We start from the raw sequence: 24,332 nt of genomic DNA on the forward strand, positions 1-24,332 counted from the left end.
AAGATCAATTAGCCTTTTAAAATGATACACTTGGATTAGCTAACACAACATGCCACTGGAACACAGGAGTGATGGTTGCTGATAATGAGCCTCTGTACGCCTATGTAGATATTCCTTTTTTTTTTTATCAACCGTTTCCAGCGACAATAGTAATTTACAACACTAACGTCTACACTGTATTTCTGATCAATTTGATATTATTATAATGGACAAAGTGTTTTTCTTTCAAAAACAAGGACATTTCAAAGTGACCTCAAACTTTTGAATGGTAATGTAGGTACACTGCCATGTAGGTACACTGTAGGCTTTGGCGCTCAGTAACTCAGACATTACAGGTCTTGAGTGGTTCAGGAAGAGCATGGCGCCAGCAAAGGCAAGTTCATGGGTTTCAATTCCTGCTGGAATTACATACACATGCTACAATTGTACGCTATCCACTCACTGCACTGTACGTTGCTTTGGATAAAAGTGGCATACTTGTATGCTTACATACAAATTAAACCCCATTCATAACCCCTTGCATATCTATCATTATCAAAAATAGATTAAGGCAAAGTATGTGTCCTGTAACTACATGGTGTTTGAATATCACCTTGCCGATGAAGAGCCTCGGTACGTGTATTCTGTAACTACATGGTGCTTGAATATCACCATGCAGATGAAGAGCCTCGTTACGTGTATTTTGTAACTACATGGTGTTTGAATATCACCATGCCAATGAAGAGCCTCGTTACGTGTATTCTGTAACTACATGGTGTTTGAATATCACCTTGCCGATGAAGAGCCTCGGTACGTGTATTCTGTAACTACATGGTGCTTGAATATCACCTTGCAGATGAAGAGCCTCGTTACGTGTATTCTGTAACTACATGGTGTTTGAATATCACCATGCCAATGAAGAGCCTCGGTACTTGTATTCTGTAATTACATGGTGTTTGAATATCACCATGCCGATGAAGAGCCTCAGTACATGTATTCTGAGAAATTAAGGAGAAAGTGGAAGTGAGTGGCATTTCAAATGGGCACAGTCGAACGTCTTCCTCTATGGGAAATATATCTTACAATGGAAATCAGAGCCATTTTAAAACTGAGAGGCACAAACTACTAAATAAGTAAACATGCATTAGCAGCTTCTGTAAAGCTTCCTTACCAGAACCTAAAGTTGCCTTATGCTTGGCCAATGTGGAGTGTAGTAGGCCCCATATTCATTTTGATCTCAAAGGTAAAAAACGGATCCTATATCAGCACTCCTACTCTTGAGACGCTTTTTGAATATGGGCCCAGACATCACTTTAGCTCTTCCTGTAGTGATTTCTACTAAATAACTTTTGCTGCGTTTATACAGGCAGCCTTATTCTGATTGGTCAAAAGACCAATTAGTGAAAAACAATCAGATCTAAAAAATATCTGATGTGATTGGTCAAAATAACAATTAGTGGGAAAAATAAACAGTGGTGTCCTCAGTCTGGTCCCAGATCTAGTTCTGTTTTACCAACTATGGTCAATGTCACATCAATGACCATAGGAGTTGGCAAGACAGCACAAACACATCTGGGACCAGGCTAGTGTCCTCATAGTAGCGAGAGGTGGTGGTGGTCATTATCAGTAACAGTAGTAGAGCTGAGAGCGTAGCCCCCTGAAGGTGTCGTCATCCCTGGCACCACCACCAGGCTGCTCCCCTTCAAACAGCATGGAGTCTGGGAGGACTACGCCCTCTAGAGGATCTGGCTGGCAGAACTCCACTATAAACTCCTCCTCAGAGTCCAGTAATGTCTTTGACCAGGCTGACATGTCAAGGTGTCTGGCCACTCCACCATACTCCTCTGGCAGGACGGATTGAGGAATTTTGCGGTGCAGAGAGCGCAGGTCTGACCCGTGGAGAACGTACTGTATGAAAAAATAAGGGAATTATGTTAGGCTGATGTCACACAATCACAAAGGATCCTACAGTACTTCAAGAGGGCTTCTGCCCCATGTTCATTTGATTAGGTTTATTCATAATGGCTTTAAAACGCTTTGGAAATCACTGAAATCGTATCACAACTGTTATACGAGATAAATGTCATCTGAACGCAGTGATCAAATTAACAGGTTACCATGTACAGAAAAAGGAGGATATGTAGAAAGACTCCATATTATGTCAAATACAAAGAAATGAAACTCACCCTCTCTGCCATCTTCTCCTTCAGGAAAGGCTTAATTATTGCAAAGATCCCTTTGAAAATCCGGGGCTCATTTATGATGTTAACAGCCTTGATTCTTATTGGGAAGCTATCCTGAAATCCAACATTACAATGTCTGTTATTGACAGAAGACACAAGCCATATCTCGAGGGTGTTATGTTTTCAACAAAACATATTTGATAAGATACATATTCTAGATAGACCTCAGTGTATTTTGATCATGCTGTCATGGGTGACAATCTCAAAACTTAAATAACAGAACAATAACAAGGTCTTTGATGGCTTACCTGAAGGATGCTGACAACCTTCTTGGCCAGGAACGGGCCCGGATTGGATGCCTGGGACAAGCCCACCCCAGTGTAGTCTGCTAAGATGACGATCCCATTCACCTGAGTCTCCTCTGGCTGAATCAGCTTCTCCAGAGTCAGGTAAATGGCCCGGATGTTGTCCTCAAATGGATAGTCATTTGCTTTCCATTTTCCTGTTGTAAAATAACATATATTTAGTAACTCTGAAAAAGGCCAAGCATAGGATAATCTGAATCGGTTTTAGCAAGGCTATTATCAGACATGTTTTCAAGATTTAAAAAATTATAGGTGTTTATGGGCAGCTATTAGCACCTATGTCATGCATTATACATAGGTCATAAGGGATAGTAAGTAAATGCACTTATAATGCCGGTTTGGGTAAAGCAGACAACCAATTTCCGGCTTGTATGAATTAATAAAGTATTCTATTATATGAAGAGGGTGTTTATATAAAGTATTATTCTATTCTTCTATGAAGACAGTGTTCAAATAAAGTATTTCCAAATAAAGATCAAAAAATGAGTTAGAGCGCTTCTAGGACATAAAACCCTTCTAGGACATAAAAGAACAGTAGATAGTGTGAGCTAACACACTGACCAGGTCTGAGACAGAGGATGTAGCATCCATTAAGGTCCGGATGGGGCAGAACAGTCAGGAAGCCCAGGTCTAACACATGTTTGACCGTGGAGGGCTTCAGGTCCTGGAAGACCTCGGGCCAGGCCCGCCGGCTGGTGTGGTAGTTGAGGAGCAGCTGCATGGCACGGTCATAGTCAAACTTCCTGTTGGATGGACAAGGAGACGGGACAGGTCATCATTATGTAAGCTTCACCGCCTGGTACGGCAACTGCTCCGCCCACAACCGTAAGGCTCTCCAGAGGGTAGTGAGGTCTGCACAACGCATCACCGGGGGCAAACTACCTGCCCTCCAGGACACCTACACCACCCGATGTTACATGAAGGCCATAAAGATCATCAAGGACAACAACCACCCGAGCCACTGCCTGTTCACCCCGCTATCATCCAGAAGACGAGGTCAGTACAGGTGCATCAAAGCTGGGACCGAGAGACTGAAAAACAGCTTCTATCTCAAGGCCATCAGACTGTTAAACAGCAACCACTAACACTGAGTGGCCGCTGCCAACACACTGACTCAACTCCAGCCACTTTAATAATGGGAATTGATGGGAAATGATGTAAAATATATCACTAGCCACTTTAAACAATGCTACCTAATATAATGTTTACATACCCTACATTATTCATCTCATATGTATACGTATATACTGTACTCTATATCATCTACTGCATCCTTATGTAATTACATGTATCACTAGCCACTTTAACTATGCCACTTTGTTTACATACTCATCTCATATGTATATACTGTACTCGATACCATCTACTGTATCTTGCCTATGCTGCTCTGTACCATCACTCATTCATATATCTCTATGTACATATTCTTATCCCCTTACACTGTGCATAAGTAGTTTTGGAATTGTTAGTTAGATTACTTCTTGGTTATTACTGCATTGTCGGAACTAGAAGCACAAGCATTTCGCTACACTCGCATTAACATCTGCTAGCCATGTGTATGTGACAAATAAATTTGATTTGAAGATAGAACATCTTCAATAAGATGACACCAGGGCCCTTATTCATAAAGTGCCTTAGAGTATAAGTGCTGATATAGGATCAGCTTTGCCATTCAAATCATAATAATATGATTTTATGGACAGGGGGACCTGATCCTAGATCCGACCTACTGTGAGACGCTTAAGGCCAGTTTCCTGGATCATTGTACAGAGAGCATTATGGGTAGTTACTGTAGTGCATCATGCTTTACCTGGCCCGTAGGAAGCGCAGGAGAAAGGCATCGTCCAGCCTGGTCCGGAGGTTAGGCTGCTCCTTCAGCACCATGTCCCTCAGGGCCTGTGCGTCTCTCAGCCTCCACTCTGGCTTCTCCTGTAGCTCCTCCCGGGCCTTGGCCACCAGCTCAGGAGTCAGAGTGCAGGAGTAGACGGGCGGGGGAGGGCCAGGGAACCAGTGACCAGCCGCTGGTTGTTCCAGAGAAGGAGACCCAAGATCAATGTGCCTCATGGGCTCACTTTCTTCAGACATCATTTTGGCCACTAAAATTTGTATGAATACCACATAAATGTCGGGATTAAACAACACAGCAGAAATATTCGTGGTACAAAAAAAATGGATTGGAGAGCATCACAAGACCGTAGAAGGACGTGCGAAATACCACAATTACCACTAGACATCGCTGAGGTCATCAGCAATTAGTCATACACTGTAGCCACACAATTGACTGTATTCTCTAGTCTAGCAGACAGTAACAGCAGTGACCTAAACAAAATACATATCTTGAAAACATTGCCTTGTAAACATTTATACATTTCTCATAATTGCTGATTTTGACAGCGCTGCACTGGTGAAGCTGAGGCTGGCTGCACGCCACTGGGCTTCAGAATACCAGCCAATGGAATTAGTATTACCAGGGTCGATTTCTTTTGGTAATATATCATAATTCCATGTCGATTTTCTGAACGTTTTATCAAGACAAATGCTTGCCAAATCATAACAGAACCTGTAAACAACAAACCAACCTGCCTGGAGCAATCCGCGGACAGTTCCGGGTGGTGCGACATTTCTTCTCTCGTTGGAGAGTGTGATGAGCTGCGTCACTCTTCTTCTTCTTCTATGGTATATTGGCGATTGCAGAATTGAATGTGCATCCCGCATTCTACTGTTCAGGATGGAAACAAGACTCCCCCAAAAACGGACTCCCCCAAATATTTTTTAATAACGACCAAATTACCACATTTTTATTTAACCAAATCAAACAACCTTAATGTTAAAATAAATGAACACATCTGATCCTTACACAGGGGGAGACTAGGCTGCAGGACTTGCTACATTGTAACAACAAATCATCATCAAAACTCACTTCATTGTATTTAGATGGTGATTTTGGTAGCCTACTACTGTAATGGATCTCTTGGTTTGTCTTTTGTGTGATATATCCACAGCTAAATATGCTATTAAATCAAATCAAATCAAATCAAATTTTATTTGTCACATACACATGGTTAGCAGATGTTAATGCGAGTGTAGCGAAATGCTTGTGCTTCTAGTTCCGACAATGCAGTAATAACGAGCAAGTAATCTAACTAACAATTCCAAAAAAAACTACTGTCTTATACACAGTGTAAGGGGATAAAGAATATGTACATAAGGATATATGAATGAGTGATGGTACAGAGCAGCATAGGCAAGATACAGTAGATGATATCGAGTACAGTATATACATATGAGATAAGTATGTAAACCAAGTGGCATAGTTAAAGTGGCTAGTGATACATGTATTACATAAGGATGCAGTCGATGATATAGAGTACAGTATCAACGTATGCATATGAGATGAACAATGTAGGGTAAGTAACATTATATAAGGTAGCATTGTTTAAAGTGGCTAGTGATATATTTACATAATTTCCCATCAATTCCCATGATTAAAGTGGCTGGAGTAGAGTCAGTGTCATTGACAGTGTGTTGGCAGTAGCCACTCAATGTTAGTGGTGGCTGTTTAACAGTCTGATGGCCTTGAGATAGAAGCTGTTTTTCAGTCTCTCGGTCCCAGCTTTGATGCACCTGTACTGACCTCGCCTTCTGGATGACAGCGGGGTGAACAGGCAGTGGCTCGGGTGGTTGATGTCCTTGATGATCTTTATGGCCTTCCTGTAGCATCGGGTGGTGTAGGTGTCCTGGAGGGCAGGTAGTTTGCCCCCGGTGATGCGTTGTGCAGACCTCACTACCCTCTGGAGAGCCTTTCGGTTGAGGGCGGTGCAGTTGCCATACCAGGCGGTGATACAGCCCGCCAGGATGCTCTCGATTGTGCATCTGTAGAAGTTTGTGAGTGCTTTTGGTGACAAGCCGAAAGAGGAGGCTGAAGAAGACAATTAGGAATTGTGTTGGCTTTAGTTTAATTTATTTTCAATTAGCATTCATGCATTTATGTGTATTAAATAAAAAATATAATTTATGATACACTTGATATTTCATCCTTGTCAGCCCGTCAGCCTAAAACTGTTAACCTAGGCCTACTATAATGTAAAGTTAAATCCAGGTTTTATACGCACATTTTATCCAATAGATGGTGCAATTGCACCACAGACTTCAGATGATAGGTTTACACCCAACACCAGGGATAGGCAACTTGGCCTACACCCTAGTGTAGGTTTTAGGCCTATCATTCACATTTCATCGGAGTGGATTGGTCCCCGTTGCTGACAGGTGTAAATTGAGCACACCGCCATGCAATCTCCATAGACAAACATTGGCAGTTGAATGGCCCATACTGAAGAGCTTAGTGACTTTCAACGTGGCACCATTACAGGATGCAACCTTTCTAACAAGTTAGTTTGTCAAATTTCTGCCCTGCTAGGTCTGCCACGGTCAACTGTAAGGGCTGTTATTGTGAAGTGGAAATGGCTAAGAGCAACAACGGCTCAGCCGCGAAGTGGTAGGCCACATAAGCCAACAGAACAGGATCACCGAGTGCTGAAGCGCGTAGCATGTAAAAATCATCTGTTCTCGGTTGCAACACTTACTACTGAGTTCCAAACTGCCTGTGGAAGCAATGTCAGCACAATAACTGTTTGTCGGGAGCTTCATGAAGTAGGTTTCCATTACAGAGCAGCCGCACACAATCCTAAGATCACCATGCGCAATGCCATACGTTGGCTGGAGTGGTGTAAAGCTCACTGCCATTGGACTCTGGAGCAGCAGAAACCTGTTCTCATGAGTGTTGAAGCATGCTTCTCCATCTGGCAATCCAACTGATGAATCTGAGTTTGGCGGATGCCAGGAGAACGCTACCTGCCCTGATACATAGTGCCAACTGTAAAGTTTGGTGGATGAGGAATAATGGTCTGGGGCTGTTGTTCATGGTTCGGGCTAGGCCCAATAGTTCCAGTAAAGGGAAATCTTAACACTACAGTGTACAATGACATTGTAGACAATTCTGTACTTCCAACTTTGTGGCAACAGTTTGGGGAAAGTGCTGAACTGTTTCAGCATGACAATACCACCGTGCACAAAGTGAGGTCCATACAGAAGTAGTTGTCAAGATTGGTGTGGAAGAACTTGACTGGCTTGCACAGAGCCCTCACCTCAACCCCATCAAACACCTTTGGGATGAATTGGAACGCCGACTGCTAGCCAGGCCTAATCACCCAACATCAGTGTCTGACCTCACTATTGCTCTTGTGGCTGAATGGAAGCTAATTAATGCAGAAATGTTCCAACATCTAGTGGAAAGTTCCATGTTTCATGAGCTGAAATAAAAAGATCCTAGACATTTTCCATAAGCACAAAATGCTTATTTCTCTTCAATTTTCTGCACAAATTTGTTTACATCCCTATTAGTGAGCATTTCTCTTTTGGGCAAGATAATACATCCACCTGACAGGTGTGGCATATCAAGAAGCTGATTAAACAGAATGATCATTACACAGGTGCACCTTGTTCTGTGACAATAAAAGGCCACTCTAAAATGTGCAGTTTTGTCACAAAACACAATACCACAGATGTCTCAAGTTTTGAGGGAGCGTACAATTGGCATGCTAACTGCAGGAATGTTGAACAGAGCTGTTGCCAGATAATTGAATGTTAATTTCTCTACCATAAGCCGCCTCCAATGTCGTTTTAGAGAATTTGTCAGTATGCCAACCGGCATCACACCCGCAGACCACGTGTAACCACGTCAACCCAGGACCTCCACATCCGGCTTCTTCACCTGCGCCACCCGAACAGATGATGATTCTGAAGAGTATTTCTGTCTGTAATAAAGCCCTTTTGTGGGGAAAAACTCATTCTGATTGGATGGTCCTGGCTCCCCAGTGAGTTGGCCTAACTCCCAAGTGGGTGAGCCTAAAGCCTCCCAGGCCCACCCATGGCTGCACCCCTGCCCAGTCATGTGAAATGTATGCATTGGCCTAATTAATTTATTTGACTGATTTCATTCTATGAACTCTAACTCAGTAAAACATTTTTTTTACTCAAATCTTTTGGGGCCCAAATAAAATAACTCGCAAGCCGGTTTTGGCCTGCGGGCCGCCTTGCTGACTCCTACCCTACACAGATTGAGCCCATTGAATTGAACGCTTGCTTTACAACTGGTCTTCTTGAGGATTCAAGGGACTTGTCAGAAAAATGATAAATAGATACAGTTGAAGTCAGAGGTTTACATACACCTTAGCCAAATACATTTAAACTCAGTTTTTCACAATTCCTGACATTTAATCCTAGTAAGAATTTCCTGTCTCAGGTCAGTTAGGATCACCACTTTATTTTAAGAATGTGAAATGTCAGAATAATAGTAGAGAGAATGATTTATTTTAGTTTTTATTTCTTTCATCACATTACCAGTCGGACAGGAGTTTACATACACTCAAATAGTATTTGGTAGCATTGTCTTTAAATTGTTTAACTTGGGTCAAACGTTTCGGGAACCCTTCTACAAGCTTCCCACAATAAGTTGGGTGAATTTTGGCCCATTCCTTCTGACAGAGCTGGTGTAACTGAGTCAGGATGTAGGCCTCCTTGCTCGCACACACTTTTTCAGTTCTGCCGACAAATATTCTAAAGTATTGAGGCCAGGACATTGTGATGGTCACTCCAATACCTTGACTTTGTTGTCCTTAAGCCATTTTGCCACAACTTTGGATGTATGCTTGGGGTCATTGTTCACTTGGAAGACCCATTTGCGACCAAGGTTAATGTTTCTTTCTCATGATACCATCTATTTTGTGAAGTGCACCAGTCCCTCCTGCAGCAAAGCACCCCCACGACATGATGCTGCCACCCCCGTGCTTCACGGTTGGGATGTTGTTCTTTGGCTTGCAAGCCTCCACCTTTATCCTCCAAACATAACGATGGTCATTATGGCCAAAGAGTTTTATTTTTGTTTCATCAGACCAGAGGACATTTTCCAAAAAGTGCGATCTTTGTCCCCATGTGCAGTTGCAAACCGTAGTCTGGCTTTTTTAATGGCAGTTTTGGAGTAGTGTCTTCTTCCTTGCTGAGCGGCCTTTCAGGTTTTCGATATAGGACTAATTTTACTGTGGATATAGATACTTTTGTACCTCTTTCCTCCAGCATCTTCACAAGGTCCTTTGCTGTTGTTCTGGGATTGATTTGCACTTTTCGCACCAAAGTACGTTCATCTCTAGGAGACAGACCGCTTCTCCTTCCTGAGCGGTATGACGGCTACGCGGTCCCATGCTGTTTATACTTGCGTATTATTGTTTGTACAGATGAACGTAGTACCTTCAGGTGTTTGGAAATTGCTCCCAATGATGAACCAGACTTGTGGAGGTCTACAATTGTTTTTCTGAGTTCTTGGCTGATTTCTTTACATTTCCCATTAGGTCAAGCAAAGAGTTTGAAGGTATGTAAACTTCCGACTTTAACTGTAGACCATAGCCTATATTGAATTGTCGCTGTTCCATGCTCCTGAACATGCCTGTAAGATAACACTACTCCAAAAATTGGACCACAATAACAAACTCAAAGTAGACCTATTGTGAGAAATGGAGGGAAAGGAGGAAGGGGCAGCGATAGGGTACATACAACATGCTGGAAAAAAGAGTTGGTTGAGTCCACCTATGATGAAATGCCTAGTCCGTAACCCATCATAAAAGGCATTAATAGTGGGGAATATATCACTGACATTTCTTCTTTACTCAAGAGGAAATATTGGAAAAGCTTTGAAGTGAGGCGCCTGCTTCCTTTGACCTCTATCTGCAATTACTTTATGACCTTTTATCAGCCTGAAGAAACACACCTACTAATTATCCTGACGATGCACTGCCACGTAGGCAACAGCTTGTATCATTCGTCACCCACTGGCCACACACTGGTTGAACCAAAAACATTTCCACATCCTTTCAATAAAATTAAGTTTAATCAACCTGGAATAGACGTTGAATTGACATCTATGCCCAGTGGTCAGACACTAAAAAACAGCCAACAAGCAGTTTAAACTGGTTTTGAAATGTCACTCCAAATCTTTAGCCAGGGTTAACCTGTCCTTGATAAAGAAACATTGGATACCATTATGGCCATTGGTTATCATCCATGTTACAATAGCATAATCATTGAGAAATACTCATCTTGATTGTAGGCTTCATCTTCATTAATCACAGCTTAGTTATAACTCAGGACAGTAAAATGAAGATAACAAACCATCTCGTTTGCTCATTCACTTAACTTGTACAATATTGACTTAGCCAGCAAAGTGTCAGAGTGTGACAGGGGAAGACCTCTGAAATAATGTTAACAAAATGTTATATTTTTCCTCCTGACATAAGGGTTTACCAGAAGCTATCCTGCTACATTTACAATTCATCTCCTACAGTTTAAGGTTGCATGTCCTTTTGTACGTTAACGTCTGCTCTTATTGAAATAAAGCACAGTACAATGCAATGTAAAAATAAACCTTGACATTTTATTCATCTTCACATTGTAAGGTGAAACACATTGCCCATCTTTGCAGTACAAGGCGGTACAGATGACAAGGCACCATGTATTTTGTCATGTAGTTATAATACCGTCACAAAATAACATTCTATGGTAAAAAATTTAAAAAAACACTACAAGGTCTTTACAGTAGAACATGAAGATAACAATGGAATGGGTAAAACATTATGAATTCATCAACCTGTGAATGCCTGTTGCAGGATAAATCAATGTTAAAGTTTACATAACTGGCCATACATGGATTTAACATTTTACTTTATGGGTTGGTTATGAAGGCTTCTTCTAAACCATTGCTTTGTACTACATATAATAATATGATTAAATTATATCTTTACATTAATATATCTAGTATATAAATCCAAAAATGGATGTAGTAACTACAGATTGCCCCATTTAAGTCTATCAAAAGTGTGCCAGTTTGAGCATGTGTCCATTAGGACTATGGATGTCTTTTTTTTATCAGCATGAATTTGATTAATAAAAGCCCCACTTGTATTCCATAGGCTGGGATCAGCACTATGCAGCTGTTGCAAGAGCGCATTTTTCACTTGCGATCCACTGGTTTCAAAAACAATGATTGATAGGCAGCTTAAACTTGTTGAATTCAACCACTATTGTGTTCAAATATACATTAAATTTGTGAACAGCCATCCAACAACAACCACAATCCGTAAGGCGCAAATAGCTAAATGAGAGCGCAGCAGTGTGATTCACATCAATGCGCTATGTAGATATCAATAGTAAATTATATCCGTATCGCCATAGACTACACCACGGCTGTCATCCTTACCTCCAAGCGTTTATTCAAATTTAATAATTTATGGATACCGACAGCAGTTGCACCATTGGAAGACATAGCTTGGACTGTAGCCTACAAAAGCCCATTCCTGCTGTTTTCCTGCGATCCATCAAAGACGTTTGGTGTGTCATCGTAATGGACTCTGATTTGTGGTCAGACTCGCTCAGGTGGAACAAATTTAAATGTGCGCCTTTTTTCAATGATGATGTGAATGTCATTGAGTAAACAGAGAAGTGTCAAATATTTTTTTCGCAATCATCCTGTTTGAAGTAATCATCTAGTTTTTTCCAAAAGTATCTAATCTGATTGCAATATTTTTGCTTGTAACGTAACGGGTTACAGTTGTTGTAATCCCTTACATGTAACGGATTACATGTAATCCGTTACTCCCCAACCCTGGTATTAAATTAACTGAGCTGTTTTAATTCAAACATTTAAGCGTTTTACTACACAACTAGCGAATTCCAGTGCATATAGACAGGGATATCTTAAACCTGGATTTCAATGCAACACAACTGTCATACAGCAAGTACACGATAGCTTTAAAAAGCTAAATATGTCATTTCAGAACCAATTGACTGCCTATCATACCTGTATATCTCCATCTGTCACATAATTACGTTATTTAAAAACATGATAATATCATTGTATTCTTTTTTCTGGGTACAAGTTGTGAGTGACTATATCAGTCAACAAGACTTGTATTGCCATTGACAACAATCTTTAAAATACTGTGTAACAACAACATCATGATCTGCCTCATCACAGATATGAGGCCTGTTTGTAACATTTATACAATTGAAATGTGATTAAGAAAACCTATCTAACATGTATACTGTTATATTTTATTTACCAATTCATAATTTGAACTCTGTGTATAAAGACATAGATAACCTGTACAGCTACAGTACCAGTCAAAAGTTTGGACACATCTACTCATTCAAGGGTTTTTCTTTAATTTTACAATTTTCTACATTGTAGGACAATAGTGAAGACATCAAAACTATTAAATAATACATGTGGAATCATGTAGTAACCAAAAAAGTGTTAAACCAATTAAAATATATTTTACATTTGAGATTCTTCAAAGTAGCCACCCTTTTCCTTGATGACAGCTTTGCACACTCTTGGCATTCTCTCAACCAGCTTCATGATGTACTCACCTGGAATGCATTTCAATTAACAGGTGTGCCTTGTTAAAAGTTAATTTGTGGAATTTCTTTCCTTCTTAATGCATTTGAGCCAATCAGTTGTGTTGTGACCAGGTAGGGTGGGTATACAGAAGATAGCCCTATTTGGTGAAAGACCAAGTCCATATTATGTCAAGAACAGCTCAAATAAAGCAAAGAGAAATGACAATACATCACTACTTTAAGACATGGTCAGTCAATACAGAACATTTCAAGAACCTTGAAAGTTTCTTCAAGTGCAGTCGCAAAAACCATCAAGCACTATGATTAAACTGGCTCTCATGAGGACCGCCACATTAAAGTAAGACCCAGAGTTACCTCTGCTGCAGAAGATAAATGAATTAGAATAACTGCACCTCAGATTGCAGCCCAAATAAATGCTTCACAGAGTTCAAGAAACACACATCTCAACATCAGCTGTTCAGAGGAGACAGCGCGAATCAGGCCTTCATTGTCAAATTGCTGCAAAGAAACCACTACTAAAGGACAGCAGTGATACGCCATCAGATCTGTTCGGCGCTTAGTGGTACTGTCATTTGTTTTTCAACAGAACAATGACACAAAATACACCTCCAGGCTGTGTAAGGGCTATTTGACCAAGAAGGAGAGTGATGTAGTCCTGCATCCGATGACCTGGCCTCCACAATCACCCGACCTCAACCCAATTGAGATGGTATGGGATGAGTTGAACCGCAGAGTGAAGAAAAAGCAGCCAACAAGTGCGCAGCATATGTGGGAACTCCTTCAAGATGGTTGGAAAAGCATTCCAGGTGAAGCTGGTTGAGCGAATGCCAATAGTGTGCAAAGCTGTCATCAACTATTTTGGTTACTACATGATTCCATATGTGTTATGTCATAGTTTTGATGTCTTCACTAATATTCTACAATGTAGAAAATAGTATAAATAAAGAAAAACCCTTGTATGAGTAGGTGTGTCCAAACCTTTGACTGGTGCTGTATGTCAAAGAGCATACTGTATCAAATTGCCCATGAATGAGGTTGTTCTAGCCGTTTGCAATTTCAGCTTGATACTACATGCAATAATATGAGTAGGCCTACCGTAGGTACTGTACCTCAGCTGGGGATTAGTTTACTAATGTATCCCAACTGTACAGTACACTCCCTGAGATTTTTGGAAAATATGTATTTCTCACATATGAGAATTGTTGTTGCACCTTTATACTGAGCATGTTTACAGAGAAACATATGCTAGCAAAGATGGTAAAATTGTAAATGCTTTGTTGGATGGGGTCCAGTTCTGTGTTAGATGGCTTCTTGCTTGGTGATGGTGAGCTGAGGGATGGAGATAGGATGCTTGGGCACAGTGGCTATAACCCCTTGAGCCATTTTATAGTGTTCTGAACTGGAGACTGTGGGAGGAGAGGGGATTGGGGTTCCAGGAGTGGCTGCAACAAACCAGAAATTATCAATTAGTGGAGGAATTAACTAAAGTCGGGTTAACAAACAAATCAACATATTTACCTTGTGGCATGACATTACTTGAAAAAATATTAATATATTCAGACAAGGAATAAGTACATTTGTGAAATTTTCTGAGGGCATTAAAAATGTTAATAAAAAATAACAGACATTTTCTTTGACAAAGCAAGCCTGATTAGTCTCTCTGAATAACTTCTTAGTGGATTATTCTGCCAAGCTTGTGTGTCCTTCCAACTACCTGACTCTGTTACACATGGCAGTGGATTGATGCCACTGAGCTCACTGTTGGTTGAGAATCTCAAACATTTTTTGTCTAATTTTGGGGTCAGTGTCCAGGACACAGCTTTCAGTGCTTTTTAATCCAGAACTAGGCTTAATCTGTCTCTGGGGAACCAACACTTGGAGTTGGACATTTGGGGTCTGGCATGTAGTTATTGATACTCACAGATTTGGACATTGTGGATGGAAGTAGCCATGTTGCTTGAAACGATGGCATTGTTGCTGAGGTGTTCCTGAACCAGATGTGGATGCAGAGAGTGAGGTGTGTGAGGTGCCTCAGTAGCAGAACCTGAGGAAACAACACAACATACACCAACCCCCCAAACAGTTAATTTTCTCCTTCACTGTCCTTCGGTAATAGAGTATGATATTCAACTAGCATTCTATCATATTGAAGAGTCTAAACTTCTCTAACCAATAGAACTCACGGAAAGTTGTTTGTATTAAATTATTTTGTCATTTAGATTGAGACCTTTTACTTTCTTTGTAACAATATCAAGATGTCTAACCTCCTAAGAGCATCTCTTGGAGCAGGTTGTCAATCTTGGCCATGCCAAAGAGTTTGACAAACTGTATCTGTTCGATCATCTGCCAGGTGATGCTCTGTAGTGTGGGCAGTAGCAGGAGCAGCTCTCCGAAGCGTCCCCGGGAGTCATACTGCCGGTCGTTGATGTAGTCCTCTAGGCTGACCTGAACCTGGTACCGCATCCGCTTGATCTTACCTGGGTCACTCAGACCTTTGGCATCTGGAGCAGGAGAGGGTAGGCATTTGGTTAACAGCTTGGTCACTCGCTGCACGGACACGTTGCTCATATAACAGGCATTCTTAGTCACTAGTTTAGTTGCTCACTGGTTACATAGTTTTTTGTTTTGCAACATAAATGTTACTGCCCTAGAATGCTTCATATGATGTCTCACTGTTTGAATCAGATGATAGGCTGTTCATTTTAAAGGTGACGTTGTGTTCCATGTAATACCTGGATCGAAGAAAACAATGGCTTTCAAACAAGCGTATTCATTGTCGTCTATCTGGAGTTCCTGGAAGGACAGCACTAGCTCGTCCAGAATCCTCACTGCTACCCGGCACACTTCCATCTCCGGGCAGTTCCGGGGAATAATGTGGTCATTTCCTATAAGGAACAGAAACCAATAAATGCCATGTATACCGAATCACTCTGTGATTTTTTGATGATTTTGCCCCCCTCCCAAACAAATATCATATTGCTAGCATAACTCTTATATAACTAGTCTATTATATTACATAACTATTATATGACATGGTGTAATTATAATAATAATATTACTTTGGTGTGTGCTTATATTTTTACAAGTGTGTATCAGTTACCATATGCATGCGTTAATTGGAAATGTGATTTTTGCATATACCAAATCCACCTGAGACACCCTAGGAGAATGGGGTCACTGCCAGGGTCTACCATTATTTATGATGACCCTGGAGCAATTAGATGGTGTACAGTAGCTAATATCTTATCTTGAGTTTACCTAGTAACAGGAGGTCCTTGTACAACATAGACCTCTTTGCAGCTCCAATCAGAAGATTCTCTCCTGCATGGGCTCGCAGCAATGCCACCTGAAATAAAGGAAAGCCTTTCATTATTAATCACTGGGCAAAAACTGGTTGAATCAACATTGTTTACATTTCATTTTAATAAATAAAAAATTGATGATGTTGATTCCAACGTCAAAAACAGGTTGGATTTTTAAAAAGTCATCAACGTAAGTGAATTTTGTCATTTTTGCATAGAAATGTTTTCCGAAATCCAATAACATGGGGAATTTTTGATTTCATATTGAATTCACATTACTTGACAACTCAACCAAATGTAAATCCATTGCGCACCAGCGACTCCCGGGCCAACCAAGGTTGCCAGGTGAATGGTGTTTCCTCCGACACATTGGTGCGGCTGGCTTCTGGGTTGGATGCGCGCTGTGTTAAGAAGCAGTGCGGCTTGGTTGGGTTGTGTATCGGAGGACGCATGACTTTCAACCTTTGTTACTCCCGCCCGTACGGGAGTTGTAGCGATAAGACAAACAATTGGATACCATGAAGAGAAAACGGGGTAAAAAAAAATACTTTAAAAAACACCGCCTCTGAACTTCTCTATGAAACAATGCATTTTATTTTTTTTAACCTTTATTTAATTAGGCAAGTCAGTTAAGAACAAATTCTTATTTACGATGATGGCCAACACCAGCCCAATCTGGGCGACGCTGGGACAATTGTGCGCCACCCTATGGGACTCCCAATCACGGCTGGTTGTTATACAGCCTTGATTCAAACCAGGGTGTCTGTAGTGACACCTCAAGCACTGAGATGCAGTGCCTTAGACCGCTGCGCCACTCGGGAATCCCAATAAGACATGGAAAATATTACATCACTTCTGCCAATCACACCTAACCATTAAACAAGTAACCTTTCATACCACATTTAAGGTCACTGAAGAGCTAACCAGAGATTCTCACAGAGAGAGAGACAAGTAAATGTGTGAAGATACACCTGATGCATCCCTCACTAATTCAACATCAGCAAATCAGTTACCAAAGCCCTGGTTGTCACGGTGTTAATGATTCTGGAATAGTTCTGATCAGAGATACAACTATCAAACTAGCTCATCATATTCTAACTGGACTCGAAGGTCTTAAAAAACAGCAGCAGCACTCCATACTCCAAATGCTGATTGAAGAGCTTTATATTCCCTGGACACATAGCTTCAAGTTGTTATTTTTAAGAATCCCAATAATGTCATTATATCAGACCGGTTTCTGGCCTTATATTGCATGCTTTTTAGTCCAGGACAAAACAGCCCCTAAAATGCAGTACCCCTGAATGAGAGTAGTATGGTTTAGTCTAACCTAGTCTGTCACTGTTAAATCTAATGCAACCTTACCTGGTCATCCAGGGGCAGGTCACAGAAGGCAGGGATGTACTTGGCCCATTCCACCAACACCAGCAGCTGCTGTTTCATTGATTCACACACATCTGTGATGGTCGCTACCTTTTTTGTCCTGATGTCACCATTCAGTATAGGTCCAGGTGAGGATATCTACACATACAGAATTAAAAATGAATGAGTGTATTCATAGCCAAAATATAAACATAATTTATTTAACCAAAATACATTTAAATCCATTCTATTCAGTACAACTGGGACAAATAAAAATGAGTTTTAAATGCTTACATGATTTCGATCGAAAAAGCCATATCCATGGGCCTTACCTGTCTTGAGAGTACATCTGCCTGGATAAGTGCATTGATAGATGGTAAACTGCTGTCTTCATAGCTAGATCTCCTAGTGCTGATTCTGTCTCTCTCGTTTTGTACAGCTGAGAAACAATAGAAACATAAACCGCGGCTATCAGAATAGAATAAATACTCTATTGTTCACTAGAAATGGTTTAGTCAAAGCACTCCCCATTTTCTCAGACACACTCTAACTCACTTCACAAACCTACAAAGTCATTCAACTCAAATATTCCATTCCATGTGCAGTAAGAAAAAACAAATGTAATAAACAGTGCATAGATTATCTGACAGACATTCATAGTTCCTAGTGGGTTATTAGCATTGACTCTGGGAGAATGGGAGAATGTTTTCTCCCAGGCCTGATGTGTTTATTAGTATGTGTGGCTATAACTCCCTCACAGAAGTTTTCGCTCAGCATAAGCTGGTCATAGAATTCAGTGAATCATGGAGTGAACATTAACAAAGTGCTGCTCTCATGGCTCTTGCAACATACCCTACTCTGAGCCATGAGCGGTCCCAATGGCTCTGCTCCTCTCTACAATTCTATGATAGGGACTGGCTGATACAAATGGAACGTTCTAGTTCTAGAATATACCTTACCAGAGATGATTAAATCATAACTGCTAGTGTCATCACATTGTGTAGAGACTGAGTATAATACGTAATAACACAATATGGCTACATAGGCCACTCTCAATGTTGTCATTCCTTAATTCTAATTACCATTTGAATGAAGTTGAATGAATTGTATACCTTCTTTTTTCATGCCAGCTCGAAAGCATTTCTTCAATCGACAGTATCTGCATTGATTCCTCTTGTCTTTGTCCACAATACACTGTCGGCTGAACCTGGGAAGTGAGTTTGAAGAAGGCTTGATTATTAAGGGCCTATTGAGTAGATTGCAGTTAGAAGACTCTTGTTGAATATGCCAGTGCTATTGCAACCTACTGTAGAAGGTTGAAGTCTATTGGTTTCTCTCAAGGCCTAGCTACATCAGTTTGATATTGCAACTGTCAATGAACACCCCATCTATGTACAGGTGCTGTATCCCAATCCCAAAACTTGTCAAATGTAATAGTATTTTATTGTAAATGCCCAAGGATACGATGGTCACTGTCTTTGCTCTTGTGTGTAATATTGGCCTAAACCTCACCTGCATGAATACATGTGGTTTTTGCGAACGCTCCGACGGAAGAAGCCTTTGCAGCCGTCACAGCTGGAGGCCCCATAGTGTTTGCCCGTGGCCCTGTCCCCACAGATGGCACACAGGGTGCCCGCTCCGAGGTGGTTGGCTGCATTCATGTTGGCACTCTCAGCCGGCGAGGAGTCTGAAGCAAACAATGGACAAAGACATATTTTATACAGTATATTTTAGATGTGCGTATCACCCTATGCTTAAGAGTATGGAGTGAGAGATAGAGAGAGATATTCCTTATCAAGTCAGGGGCTCTTTGGGCCATCAATGTTGGACATGAGATAGAGGATATGTGCAGTTATGTGATCCAAAATCAAAACTAAAAGATATTTATGAGGGCTATATAAAGTAATTAAATAATGAACTGCTATGTTGGTGGAAGATAACCTGAGCGAGTGTAGGGATGGATGTTATGGAATAACTAGTGGTCAACAGTTTGAGAGAACTAGAGGAAAGGTCATTCATTTAAATCATTTGTTACTTTAACCAGAATGTTTTTCTACAAAATGTGAAAAATGTAATCTTTTTTTTAAACTCTTAGCTCTCTCAGTCCTCATTTATTGACTAATATAATCAATATATTGACTGAATATAACTTAGAGGGACAATAGTGAATGACCTAACTAACTAACCAACATACTTTCAAAGAAAACAGATATTTTGATTCATTTCAAAAGGTGAGAGCGACATTAATTGGTTGACTGCATCAGGTGATTACATTAAAGTCAGTGGCATTGCTGGTTACTCTTATACTGCTTATACGTCACATTAAGTTACTCTTATTAATACCTGTGCAGTAAAGCTGTAATTAAACTAGTAACATCTAAAGTAAAAATAAAGGGCACTGTATTGTATGCTGTTTAAGTATCATAAAACAATTGAATTTTGTGAGGATTAAACAGTACAATAATTAAGGCATATCAAAGATGATATTGGCCATGCAATGTAAGTGTCTTTCAAGGGTCATTGCTTTTTCATCCTGCAAGGAAGTTGTTTCATTTTAGAATCAGGTTCACAGCCAAATGTCATGGGAGAGTAGAAAGGACAATTTCTCACTTTCAAAAAGCATATATCATGCTGTCACACAACTCTGTGAAATGTTTTTCTCATTTTATGGACCTCAAAATGCCGAACATAGATGTAGGTAACAAGAGAGAGATGTCCATGTCTCTTAAATCACTATCGCATAGTATGAATATCTATTCGTTGTAATTCTATCTTAAGTGAAATATGACCACTATACCATAACAATCTACATGTTACAACAGGAGAAGGTAATTCTCTACCAAATGGTTGTTTCACCACCAAATTATCCAGATGCATTGTGTGTATTGTGCAAAACCCCTGAATGTTTTACAACTGCAAGAAGAGGGGATAATATTATCAGGAAAGAAGCACATTCTCATCCATTAGCATCCAATACAAGATGGACAACTGAGAGCTGCTCTTGATAACAGCAACTAAAACCCTCCGTCCACAACTGACCTGTCCAAAAGTTTAACGTATGGGTGGTCCTGGCAATCAAACCCACTATCCTGGTGTTGAACGCCATCCTCTACCAACTGAGCTACAGAAGACCAGTTTAATAGCAAAAAGTCTCAAAGTTCAACCAGGTAATGTGTAACTCTGACTCACCTGAGCCCATGGAGAGCACTTGCATGTTTTCAAACTCCAGGGTGGTATAGGCTGGGTCCAGGGCATCGCTATAGTCTGCCATATCCATGTCTACTAGTTCTTTGGACAAACAAATTCCCTCTCAGCTACCTGACAGTGGGGAAAAATATTTGTCCAAGAGGCTAAGTGCCCCCCCTGCACCCCTCCTCCCCCTTCTCCCATATTTGGCCAAGCTCCTCCTCATAAAAGTAGATAGAGATACCTCTGAGTATTCACTCGGGACAGTCTCTCCTCCAGAGCTCCGGAGGAGGAGGCCATGAGGAGTCTGGTTGTGACTGACAGGAGGAGCCTCCTCCCAGTTAGGCTGCTAACCAGAGGAGGGCTGGGGTGAATGTCAAGTTGATATTTAACTATACTCCTCTATTGGTGTATCACAGTTGTTTTTCTCTCAAAGATAACATAACTTGGAACTCTCAATCTTTTCCCTTCTCTCTCTCCTTCCTTCTTTCTCTTTCCACCGTGCTGTCAGTAATAGATCAACGATTATACTATGAGAGACATAAAATGTTGAATCTCAGCCAAATCATTGTGCTTTACTTGCTTGACATCACCTCTTGTTGTTTCCTGCCAGTTTAAACCAGTTGTCCATCAGATAACTGAATGTCTTTGGCCAAAAATTGGAAGCTACACTTGTAGGCCTTTCAAAGAATGCCAAGACACTCTTACCCCATGCCTTCAGCACCAAAAAAAGCATCTTATCATATGGATTCTTATTGCAATCTGAAATCACACCGATTATTTTAGCCTTTTATCTAAATGTCTTAATCAAATGTATACTCAACGTGAAGAGAGGTGCAGCTCAACAGGAAGTAATGCATTATGAGGGGGCCTGCCAACAGTCTGGATTCAGCTCTACAGCACCAGTTGAAAGTTTGGACACACCGACTCATTCAAGGGTTTTTCTTTATATTTGCTATTTTTTACACTGTAGAATAATTGTGAAGACATCAAAACTATAAAATAACACATATGGAATCATATAGTAACCAAAAAATTGTTAAACAAAATCAAAATATATTTTATATTTGAGATTCTTCAAAGTAGCCACCATTTGCCTTGATGACAGCTTTGAACACTCTTGGCATTCTCTCAACCAGCTTCATGAGGTAGTCACCTGGAATGCATTTCAATGAACATGGAATTTCTTTCCTTCTTAAATGCGCTTGAGCCAATCAGTTGTGCTGTGACAAGGTAGGGGTGGTATGCAGAAGTCCATATTATGGCAAGAACAGCTCAAATAAGCAAGGGGAAACAACAGTCCATCATTACTTTAAGACATGAAGGTCAGTCAATACGGAAAATTTCAAGAACTTTGAAAGTTTCTTCAAGTGCAGCCGCAAAAATCATCAAGCGCTATGATGAAAATGTCTCTCATGAGGACCGCCACAGGAAAGGAAGACCCAGAGTTACCTCTGGTGCAGAGGATAAGTATATATTTTTTATTAATTTTTCGATTTAACCTTTACTTAACCAGGTAGGCTAGTTGAGAACAAGTTCTCATTTACAACTGTGACCTGGCCAAGATAAATTATAGAAGTGTGAACAGACAACAACACAGGGTTACACATGGAATAAACAATAAACAAGTCAATAACACAGTAGAAAAAAGGGGGGAAAAAGTCTATATACATTGTGTGCAAAAGGCATGAGGAGGTAGGCGAATAATGACAATTTAGCAGATTAACACTGGAGTGATAAATTATCAGATGGTCATGTGCAGGTAGAGATACTGGTGTGCAAAAGAGCAGAAAAGTACATAAAAACAGTATGGGGATGAGGTAGGTAAATTGGGTGGGCTATTTACCGATGGACTATGTACAGCTGCAGCGATCGGTTAGCTGCTCAGATAGCAGATGTTTAAAGTTGGTGGGGGAGATAAAAGTCTCCAACTTCAATGATTTTTGCAATTCGTTCCAGTCACAGGCAGCAGAGAACTGGAAGGAAAGGCGGCCAAATGAGGTGTTGGCTTTAGGGATGATCCGTGAGATACACCTGCTGGAGCGCGTGCTACGGGTGGGTGTTGCCATCGTGACCAGTGAACTGAGATAAGGCGGAGCTTTACCTAGCATGGACTTGTAGATGACCTGGAGCCATATTAGAGTTACAAGCCTCAGAAATTGCAGCCCAAATAAATGCATCACAGAGTTCAAGTAACAGACACATCTCAACATCAACTGTTCAGAAGAGACTGCGTGAATCCGGCCTTCATGGTCAAATTGCTGCAAAGAAACCTCCACAATCATCCGACCTCAACCCAATTGAGACGGTTTGGGATGAGTTGGACCGCAGAGTGAAGGAAAAGCAGACTACAAGTGCTCAGCATATGTGGGAACTCCTTCAAGACTGTTGGAAAAGCATTCCAGGTGAAGCTGGTTGAGAGTCAAAGGGGGGGCCTTTGCCTTGTTTAACAATTGTTTGGTTACTACATGGATCCATATGTGTTATTTCATAGTTTTGATATTATTCTACAATGTTAAAAATCGTAAAAAATAAAGATAAACCCTTGTTGTGTCTAAACTTTTGACTGGTACTGTACTTCCAAATGTAATATGTCTCTGGTAAATCTCAGTTAATTATTTCATAATAAACAAGGGAAATAACTATTGCTGAAAATAACTTGTTGCCTTTATGCAAAGGAGTTCACTGTTTCACAAAATGCTGTACACACGTTACATACCAAAGCAGTGTGACCCAACTCTTCAGAAACTTGCTCCTTAGCGTCAAATTCAAGGCTTTTAGAGCACTTTTTTGGTCAATAATGTCATTGGTTTGTGATGGTAGGAGCCTATGTTTGTAGGATTGCATTGGGATACGTAACGTATTAGAAAGCTTCCAGCAGGATTAACAATGTAAAGTGGCTTAACAAGAATTTGAGAACAGAATGCACTGTCAGAGAAGTTTACTATTATATGTTCATAAAATGACATTAAACATTGAATACAGTTGAGTATTAACTCGAATACAGTAAACATTTGTTTCCCCCGGCCTGTAAAGCAACTGATTTTAGAAGAATAAATGTTGCAGAATACGCAAATAAGGTGGCCCCACAGCAAGAGTAAATGTGCCATGGTAAACAGTAGTGTTGTAATTGAAGAAGGGAACGTGCCAGTACACTACAAGCCACAGGTCAATGATCTAGGGTTCACCGAGACCTCAAAGCAGTTAAACGCAGGCTGGTGAACCCGAGAACCAACCAACCAAAGCATATAGGATTCATAAAGTAAAATCTCTTCTTCCGAGTTTACCATCGTAACATTCCTGTGGTTAAGTCGGTCACTGGGATCCGCCTGAGAGTGTAAAGAAGAGCAAATATTGACTAAAATTGATCCAAATCATATCAGAAGCCAATATGGGAGACACCATCTTGATTAATGTTTGGTAGAATTACATTGTTCAGGATAACCAGTTTGGGATGAATGGATGAAAACAAGCATAACAAACAAAACGGC

The 24,332-nt window shown here is 40.6% G+C and overlaps 2 protein-coding genes across 3 annotated transcripts; both read right to left on the reverse strand.

Moving 5' to 3' along the window:
- Positions 1 to 565: 565 nt before the first annotated feature.
- Positions 566 to 5,185, reverse strand: LOC112216319 (alpha-tocopherol transfer protein-like). Its single transcript, XM_042299613.1, has 6 exons — positions 5,107 to 5,185; positions 4,338 to 4,623; positions 3,089 to 3,270; positions 2,471 to 2,664; positions 2,166 to 2,276; positions 566 to 1,887 (listed from the first exon to the last, which is right to left on the reverse strand). The coding sequence occupies exons 2-6, from the start codon at positions 4,613 to 4,615 to the stop codon at positions 1,603 to 1,605; spliced, it is 1,050 nt and encodes a 349-aa protein (XP_042155547.1). The 5' UTR covers positions 4,616 to 4,623; positions 5,107 to 5,185; the 3' UTR covers positions 566 to 1,602.
- Positions 5,186 to 13,915: 8,730 nt separating this feature from the next.
- LOC112216320 (hepatocyte nuclear factor 4-alpha) lies at positions 13,916 to 21,001 on the reverse strand. 2 transcript variants are annotated; one of them, XM_024376226.1, is made up of 10 exons: positions 20,845 to 21,001; positions 19,168 to 19,342; positions 18,738 to 18,862; positions 17,988 to 18,094; positions 17,659 to 17,814; positions 16,253 to 16,340; positions 15,727 to 15,879; positions 15,259 to 15,495; positions 14,916 to 15,038; positions 13,916 to 14,436 (listed from the first exon to the last, which is right to left on the reverse strand). In XM_024376226.1, the coding sequence occupies exons 1-10, from the start codon at positions 20,930 to 20,932 to the stop codon at positions 14,294 to 14,296; spliced, it is 1,395 nt and encodes a 464-aa protein (XP_024231994.1). In that variant the 5' UTR covers positions 20,933 to 21,001; the 3' UTR covers positions 13,916 to 14,293. The 2 variants fall into 2 exon arrangements, with proteins under 2 accessions (XP_024231994.1, XP_024231995.1); XM_024376227.2 differs by having other exon boundaries at positions 18,768 to 18,862; positions 20,845 to 20,998.
- Positions 21,002 to 24,332: the final 3,331 nt, after the last annotated feature.

Source organism: Oncorhynchus tshawytscha, linkage group LG16, assembly GCF_018296145.1.
Source record: "Oncorhynchus tshawytscha isolate Ot180627B linkage group LG16, Otsh_v2.0, whole genome shotgun sequence".
Classification (NCBI taxonomy): Eukaryota; Metazoa; Chordata; class Actinopteri; order Salmoniformes; family Salmonidae; genus Oncorhynchus; species Oncorhynchus tshawytscha.

Coding starts and splice junctions, on each gene's coding strand:
- LOC112216319 (XM_042299613.1), bottom strand. CDS start 4,615: ATGATGTCTGAAGAAAGTGAGCCCATGAGGCACATTGATCTTGGGTCT. Junction 2,277..2,470: donor AGGTTGTCAGCATCCTTCAG/GTAAGCCATCAA, acceptor GTTGGATTTCAG/GATAGCTTCCCAATAAGAAT. Junction 1,888..2,165: donor AGGAGAAGATGGCAGAGAGG/GTGAGTTTCATT, acceptor TTTTTCATACAG/TACGTTCTCCACGGGTCAGA.
- LOC112216320 (XM_024376226.1), bottom strand. CDS start 20,932: ATGGATATGGCAGACTATAGCGATGCCCTGGACCCAGCCTATACCACC. Junction 16,341..17,658: donor ACCTGCCCCTGGATGACCAG/GTAAGGTTGCAT, acceptor CCTTTATTTCAG/GTGGCATTGCTGCGAGCCCA. Junction 15,880..16,252: donor CAAGGACCTCCTGTTACTAG/GTAAACTCAAGA, acceptor TGTTCCTTATAG/GAAATGACCACATTATTCCC.